The sequence below is a fragment of the Echinops telfairi genome, unplaced genomic scaffold (genome assembly GCF_000313985.2).
Source record: "Echinops telfairi isolate 266 unplaced genomic scaffold, ASM31398v2 ScPeMD7_4;HRSCAF=17, whole genome shotgun sequence".
In the NCBI taxonomy this organism is placed as follows: domain Eukaryota; kingdom Metazoa; phylum Chordata; class Mammalia; order Afrosoricida; family Tenrecidae; genus Echinops; species Echinops telfairi.
The window spans coordinates 4,739,508-4,748,288 of record NW_022103900.1 but is presented as its reverse complement, the minus strand read 5'-3'; the positions used below and the strand labels follow the sequence as shown (position 1 = coordinate 4,748,288).

Sequence of the window (8,781 nt, the reverse complement as noted above, 5' to 3'; positions counted from 1 at the left end):
TTGTTACATCGCACCCTGACTGGCTCATCTCCTCCCCGAGACCCCTCTGCAAGGTATTGCATTGCTTCTATGCAAAGTGAGTTTCTGCATTTAAATCCTTGGAAGCCAGTCAGGGGCAGCCGGATTTGCCATTTGCAGTGCAAGGATCCAAACTACTTTTACCCAAAAATGGACCGCTGACCCTTCCAAGGAGATGCCACTGGGTGCACTAACTTGGAGTGAGTCTCTTGATGCTCGCCTAGCCAGGAGTGGGGGGTGGGGGAGAAATGTGCACTGTGAAAGCTCCATGCCCCCAGGGCAATTCTGGGTTTGGGGGGCACTCCTTTGTATTGTTATACACCAGAGAATACCTGTGCTTCAGTGCTATGTTTTGTTTTTCTTGATTGTGTTAAGATGTACAAGGGGGGTTCAAAAAGGTAATGGAATGGAAAGATAATGCAGTTTTTCCACAAACACTCTGAGGCCCTCTCAGAACAACAAAATCATTTTAACCATTTTAAATGATTAAAATGATTCAATGACATTAGTTATAGTCACAATGTTGTGCTACCACTATCACCGCCATTTCTAAAACTTTCTCATCACCCCATATAGAAACTCAATAGCCTTTAAAAAAGAACTTCCCATTTCCTCCTACTTTAACCATCAATAAACATTTGCCTCATTCTCGATATTTTACTTAAATGAGATCATAGAATGTTTGTCCTTTTGTGTCTGACTTATTCCACTTGGCCTAAACTTAGTTCCTTAGGAAAAAGTATTTACTTGGTGATATTGAAACATTTGGTCATTTTAGCTTGTTGCTACTTCATGGTTAACACTCAGTAATATTTGTTAAATAAGTATAGAAGCTAAATGTGTCAGCCAGAGTACATTTAGGAAATAACCTCCTTCTTTTGTAGGGTAAACCAAATCTGTTTCCAGAACCATGAAGATCTTGCTGGTTTTTGACTTTGACAATACAGTCATAGACGACAATAGTGACACCTGGATTGTGCAGTGTGCTCCGGAGAAACAGCTCCCTGTGGAGCTGAAGAACTCGTATCAGAAAGGGTATTGGACAGAATTTATGGGCCGAGTCTTCAAGTATTTGGGAGACAGAGGCGTAAGAGAAGAAGAGATGAAACGAGCAATGACCTCGATGCCTTTCACACCAGGGATGGTGGAACTTCTCAACTTTATAAGGAACAAAAAGGAGAAGTTTGACTGTATCATTATTTCAGATTCCAACTCAGTCTTCATAGATTGGATTTTAAAAGCTGCCAATTTTCACAGTGTGTTTGATAAAGTGTTTACAAATCCAGCAGCCTTTGGTTCCAATGGCCATCTCACGGTGGAAAATTATCACACTCATTCTTGTAGTAGGTGCCCAAAGAATCTTTGCAAAAAAGTCGTTTTGGTAGATTTTGTAGACAACCAGCTACAACAGGGAGTGAGTTATACACACATTGTTTACATAGGTGATGGGGCAAATGATTTCTGTCCAGTAACGTTTTTAAAGAAGAATGATGTTGCCATGCCACGGAAAGGATATGCTTTGCAGAAAATACTCTCCCAAATGCCTCAAAATCTTGAGCCTGTGGAATCCTCCGTGGTCCTGTGGTCTTCGGGTGTTGAGATAATTTCTCATTTACAATTTCTAATAAAAGAATAATATCTCAACAATTGCATTGTCTCAGTTAAGATTAGGCTCGGTGGCCTAAAATGAACAACCCCAAATGCCAGTGACTTTTTTTTAAGATCATTTTATTGGGGACTCTTCTAGCTCTTATAACAATCCATACATCAATTGTATCGAGCATATTTGTACGATGTAGCCATCATTTTCTAGACATCTTTCTATTTGAGCCATTGGTATCAGCACACCGTTTTTTCCCTCCCAACCCCCCTCCCACCCTCGTGACCCCTTGATAAATTATAAATTATTATTTACATATCTTTTACCAACTGCTGTCTCCCTCACGGTTTCTGTCATTCGTCCCTGGGGAGGGTCTGTATTGATCATTGTGATCAGTTCCTCCTGCCTCCCCTCTTTTCCCTACCTTCCCCTTTCCCTCCTGGTATTGCTACTCCCATTCCGGTTCCCAGGTTCCTAGCTCTTAGCGTACCTGTGTACATGCTCCTGTGTAGCCCTCAGTGAAAGGCAGGACTGGGGTCAAGGCAGTGGGAGGTGAGGAAGCCTCAAGCAACCAGAGGAATAGTGTGTGTTTCATCAGTGCTTTACTGCGCCCTGTTTGACTCATCCCTTCCTTGTGCCCCTTCTCTGAGGGGATGACCAGTGACTTTTTTTAAAAGGTTTTTTTCCCCTCTCACTTAAGCACTAAGTGCCCAGAGGTAAGTGTATCTAGATGCTGGTGTGTTGCTCTAGCAGCCTCAGCAGTTAGCTTCCAGTCCATAAACCGAGATTGCTGTTCAAGCTCCCGCCCTCCGGTCCACGTTGTGGGTAGCAGGAAGGAGAGCACCAGGAGGACCGCACCCCTTCTTTAAGAATACATACTGTGAGGTAGATTTGGCGACGGAAAGAAAGAAAAAAGGCAAAGCTAGAAGACAGTTTCAAAGGTTTATTTCAGAGCTTCCGGGCGAGGTTCACGGGTCCCTGATTGGGAGCCTGAGAAGTTACGCTATCAGGGAGAGTTTTATAGCCTGGGTCTGGGGAAGGAGTAGCTGGAGAATCATCCACTGCAACGTTGTTTGGCGCTAAGCAACAGGGTTCAAAATTATCTATGAGGGAAGGCCAGTGAAGGGGAGGGGGAGGCCTGGCTTCTGACTGCATCCTGTGGGTGTCTTTCCACCCCGCCTGCTCTGCCAAGTCAGGCTTCTGCCTGACACTTAAACCTGCAACTGCACCCAGCACTTCTGGTTAACTTGCACTGGCTAAAAGACAGCCTCCTACCCTGCCTGATTGCAAGAAAGGGTGGAAATACAGCTTTTACTCTCATGGTTATTTTCCCAAGTAAATTAGTGGAAGGGAGAGTACAGAATTGTAGGACCCACTAGCAGTCTGTATACTAAAGGTGGATGGTAGGTAGATTCCATTTTTAAGTTTATTTCCAGAGAGAATAGTCTTAGATTTTACTTAGATACGTATGTCCAAAGCATGCCCATTCAATAAAGATCTTAAAAATAAGATTGATGATTTATTCACTAAGAACAGAATGTGCATAATGTCCATATTTTAAAGACATTCAAAATCTGTTTCTTAGGTTTCATCCATCTCAGGCTTTACATTTAGAAATGAAATATAATGGTGTAATATTTTAAACGTAAAGGTATCACAGAAGATTACGTGGACTACGGAATTTAGTGTGCTGTGTGTAGTTGGCAAGAAGCCATTGGGGAAGCATTGGATTACTAACCACAAAATCAGTGGTTCAAATCCACCAGGTGCTCTGAGGGAGAAAAATAAGGATCTCTGCTCCAATAAAGATTTATAATCTCAAAAAACCTATATAAAGTTTTAGGCATAAGAATCAACTAAATAGCAGTGGGTTTTTAAAATAAATGAGAATGCAGTCTTCAGTGATATATCGCTTATAGAAGTGTTCAGCAGTTATTGCATAGGGATACTAGCAAAGGATCAATTGATGTAGCAAGTTTTAGAAAATGCAAATTTCTAGACTTGCCGCATTTTAAGCTTAAACACCCAATATATAGTATAATTTTCTTTTCCAAATTACGGAAAGCTTTAGAAGAAATACTTGGGATAATGGGAAAAAAGAACACTTCCTGTGTTGCTTAAAAATTATGTTGGAACACATCTACTCATAGATCCTCATTTCTTGTTGCGGCCTGGGTCATACATAAGAGGAAGACACCATGTAAAGGTCTGTCCACAGCTTGGAAATGCCAAGAGTCACCCAGGGCGTTTCCCAGTGCAGCAGAGAGCACAGTCTTGCCACCACCCTGATGTGAGCGAGTAGTGTCCAGCAGCGTGAGGAAACAGCACTGTGCTTTAAGCCATCCGCTCCGCGGTGCCTTGTTACTGCAGCCTTTCCCTTTGGAAAGCAGCAGTGGATACCGAAGTAGAGCAGAGGAGCTACCTGTCCTGAATTCACTCAGGACTCCAGGAAGTCTAATATGGCCCTGGTGTAGGTACACACAATCTATCTGGGACTGAATTTGGTGACTCCTTCTCCAGTGATTATGTAATTGTGGGGTACCAGCCCTCACAATCAAACAGGTCCAAGGTGCAGTTGTGTAATTGAGGGGTGAAATTAAAGAGACATCAGACAAGATGAGGCATGCGAATGTTCACCTCCACCTCCGGGATGGCCATGGTCTCAACTGCCAGGTCCACGCAGAGAGAGCGAATATATTTCCAATCATGGCTTATATGCACTTAGGGGATGTGCAAGCCCCACCCTAATTAAAGGTAGCCACGTGTAACTGGAAGGGGTTGTACAGTAGGCAAATGTGCAACAGGGGGACAACCTAAGTGTACACGCAATAGGAAGGGGAGGCACTAGGGGTATACATGTAACAAGATGGGTGGACTCTAGATTCAAGATGACAGCCTAAGCTTGATCCTCCTTGAGTTGGCTTGACCTTGTCTTTGGACTCTCCTTCAGGGGAACAATCCACCTTATCAGAAGGGTGTGGGACAGACTATAGGGTCTGATTGCTCTAGGTAGCTGATAAACTTCAGTGAGAAAAAAAAAACTCAGTGAGATAACCTTTAAGTACTTGACCTCCAAGTGTATAGTCATTGACCAAGTGTTAGCAAGCAGTATCTTAGGTTTGGCATATATTATAGGGGACAACCTTTCTGAATCCCACATGTAATCTAACAATCAAAACCAAACCCATTGCCATCGAGTGGGTTCCTACTCACCAGTGATGTTGTAGGACAACAGACCAGTAGCTCTTCACAGAAGCAGGCTGCTACACCTTTCTCCTGTACAGCTCTTTAACTACTGCAGCACCAGAGTTCCACTTCTGAATTAGCAAAACCCAAAACCGACTGTCATCAAGTTGACCCTGACTCACAATGACCTTGTGTAGGGTTCTGAGAGCCAATCTTGATGGAAATAGGCAACCTCATCTGAGGAGCACTGTTGGATTTGAACCACCAACCTTGCCATTAGCATACCAACACTTAGGACACTCCAAATCACACGTCCTTTGAAAGAGTTTTTTCTAAGTTTTTCTTTTCACAGCTGATTGCAGTAGAGCCCCAGTGGTATGGTGGGCTACTAACCTCCAGGTTGGCCAACCAGTAGTTCAAACCCACAAGCTGCTCTGTGGGAGCAAGATGAAACTGCTTCCAGAATGAATGACTGTTGAAATGCCCTTTGGGCAGTTCTACCCCCTCCAGGGTCAGTTTGTGTCAAAACTGACTCAACACGGTGGGGTGAGTCCTCAGCCCTATAACTAATTGCAAGGAAATTCGTTTTGTGAGTTTGGAAGAGAACCCTGAACCTCAGATGAGAACTGCCACTTAGGCTAGCATCTTGATTTCAGCCAGCCAAGAACTTGCAGGGGAACCTAGTAAGAGAAAACTAATGCCGTCCGAGAGGAAATGAAAAAGTATTACTTGCTCACACACGCACAGATGTATTCCACAGATTGTTTAAACGTGCTCTGTAATCCGTGGATGGCTGCAGACAAAGTTCTTTCTGTAATAACATCTTAAGCCTCATTAGAGCACCTTAAAGATGTTTTGATAAATCATTGTGAATGAGGGGGAGAGCAGATTGGGGACCCAAGATCCATCTGTAGACAACTGGACATCCCCTTACAGAAGGGTCCCGGGGAGGAGACCAGCCAGTCAGGGTGCAGTGTAGCAATGATGAAACATACAACTTTCCTCTAGTTCCTAAATGCTTCCTCCCCACCCCACTATCATGATCCCAATTCTACCTTACAAATCTGGCTAGACCAGAGGATGTACTGTACACTGGTACAGATAGGAACTGCAAACACAGGGAATCCAGGGTGGATGATCCCTTCAGGACCAGTGGTGAGAGTGGTGATACTGGGAAGATGGAGGGAGGGTGGAGTGGAAAGGGGGAACCAATTACAAGGATCTATATATAACTTCCTCCCTGGGGGATGGACAACAGAAAAGTGGGTGAAGGGAGATGTTGGACAGTGTAAGATATGACAAAATAATAATTTATAAATTATCATGGGTTCATGAGGGAGTGGGGAACGGGGAGGGAGGGGAAAAATGAGGAGCTGATACCAAGGACTCAAGTAGAAAGCAAATGTTTTTGAGGATGATGACAACAAATGTTCAAATGTGCTTGATACAGTGGATATATGTATGGATTGTGATAAGAGTTGTACAAGACCCCAATAAAATAATTTTTTAAATGTTTTGAAAAGGATGATGGCAACATATGTACAAATGTGCTCGACACAATGGATGTATAGGTTGTTATAAGAGCTGTAAGAAGCCCCAATAAAATGATTTTTTTTAAAGTACAATAAAAACAGTGACTGAAAAGGGACTGTGCTAGGCCAGTTAAATTCAGGACAGAAAGGTCAACTCAAGAGGTTACAACAGCTGATTTTTAGACTCCCAAGGGAGTAATCATGATAGATTTTCTCAAAATACACAAGACCATCACAGAGCCTTATAAGGAAGAAGTTTCAAGGACATTTAAAATGACATTGATGAGCAAAAGGCCAGGAAATTTGCTCCTAGGAATTTTTTACCCATCATAACAATGCATCTGCTTGTTTATTCTTCAGAGACAGTAAGGGGTGCCCTAGGAGAACTTTGTTGGAAACCTTACCCCACCCACCGTATAATCCCGTTGCCTGTTCCAACTGCTCTTCGTTGCCAGAACTCAAAGGGCTTCCGAGGAGCACGGTTTGCCCCTCGAGGGTGAGGCTGCGCAGACTGCCATTCTGACGTGGAGTAGATAGAAAGCACAGACTCTTTGGGGACAGTGAGAGAACTGGAAGCCTTCCGAAGTGTGAGGATAATCGAGAAACAATAGCTTCACCTTTTTATATTTTCATTTAATTAAGGCTTCTGATTTTGTGCTATGACATAGGCTCGTAGCTAATCTCTAAAGGAGTAAACAAATCCAAACCACTGCCATTAAGTCAATTCCAACTCAGAGTGGCCATATAGGCTAGAGTAGAAGGAGCCCTAGATGCTCAGAGGTTATGTGTTGGGTTGCTGAACAAAGGTCAGTGGTTTGAAACCACCAGCTGCTCTGTGGGAGAAAGACAAGGTTTTCTACTACCGTAAACAGTGACAATCTTGGAACCCCAAAGGGGCAGTTCTACCCTGACCTGTAAGTTCACTATGATCGACTAGATGGCAGTGAGAAAACTGCTCGGAAGGGTTTCTGAGACGGTAAATCTTTACAGGGGCAGAAAGCCTCATCTTTCTCCCATGGATCAGTTAGTGGGCTTGAACCGCTGACCTTGTGATCAGCAACAAAACACTTAATCCACTACACTACCAGGGCTGCACTAGGAATAGGTTGCCTAATTTTCTCCCCACCCCCCTTCACACGCACACCTTTTTTTCGGTTTTTGGGAATTACCTAAAGGCTTGGCAATCTCAAGGGAGGTGATCACCAGAGGACGATGCAGTAGTTAGCTCAGCTGCTACCTGAGAAGTCAGTAGTTTGCACCTAGTGAGGAACCCTGGTGGTGTGGCGGGTTACATTTGGGGCTATTAATCGCAAGGTCAGCAGTTCAAAATCAGCCACTTTCTGGGACAAAGATGAGGCTTTCTAGAAAAATTAACCTTCCTACTGCAGTAAAGCTTAGTCTCAGAAACCTACAGGGAGAGTTCTACACTGTCCTTTAGGGTCGCTATGAGTCAACATCAACTTGATGGTATGAGTTTGGTTTTGAGAGCTGCTCTGCAGGAGAAAAATGTCTGCTTCCATGAAGATTGGCAGTCTGGGAAACGTGTGGGGGCAGTTCTACCCTGTCCTAGAGAGTGGCCGAGGGTTGGAATTGATTTGAGTTGGCAATTTCATAAAGTTGAATTTTTCTTCGTTGCTTTGACTAGACAGACAATATCATGATGGTATATCAAGCGGAGTTAATGAAAAGGAGTGTTGGTTTTTTTTTTTTAAGGAGTGTTTTAAAGAAAAATAAGTAAAGCAAGGCCCTTGAATGATGGTGCATACCCCACAACCATCTACCAGTCATGGGCCAGAACTGAGCTACTCAGACAAGACTGGCTATATAACATGCGATGCTCAATCCAACATTAAAATTCTTCATAATTTTAAGTATCTCAAGGCAACAACCACAGGGCCCCCGTGTGGCGGTGGGAACGCACACACCCATAATACCAGTCCTGTGCATGGCTCTTCTCTAGGATCTTCCATAGGAAAAGCTTGCCAAAGGCCAATTATTATTTAGAGGCCCCACTACTGCTTCTGCTCATGTGATATTTTCAAACTAACGTTTCATAATGCCACTGTCCCAGGCAACTAAATCCGATGTTTTCCCTGTGTGTGCATTTATGTGTACTCCTTGTCTGACACAAGGTAGATTGTTCTTATAATCGCTACATGCAGTGTGTTAATCTGGGTACTTTAAACAAATCCACAGAAACTCATGTAAAAGAGAGAGTTTTATTTACAGGTTAAGTGCACATCAAGAAAACATGCCAACCAGTGCTACCCAAACACACAAGTCCAACATTAACCCATATGTCTGACACCAATCCACAAAGTCCTCCTCCATCTCACAAAACAGATGCAATGATGCCGACTGCAGTCAGTGAATGTGTAAACATCTCAGTGCTGGCAGGGTCTCCACACGGGTGCTCCAGCACTTAGGGCTGCATCGGGGTAGGTC

At 43.6% G+C, this 8,781-nt stretch overlaps 1 protein-coding gene across 1 annotated transcript in view; it reads left to right on the top strand.

Moving 5' to 3' along the window:
* The window catches only part of PHOSPHO2 (phosphatase, orphan 2), a 9,629-nt gene extending 7,862 nt beyond the window's left edge, over positions 1-1,767 (top strand). The window contains exon 2 of the mRNA XM_004703758.2: positions 903-1,767. Coding sequence (XP_004703815.1) covers positions 929-1,654 — 726 coding nt within the window. The 5' untranslated portion in view covers positions 903-928 and the 3' untranslated portion in view covers positions 1,655-1,767. The remainder of the gene's footprint in view (positions 1-902) is intronic.
* The last annotated feature ends 7,014 nt before the right edge of the window (positions 1,768-8,781 follow it).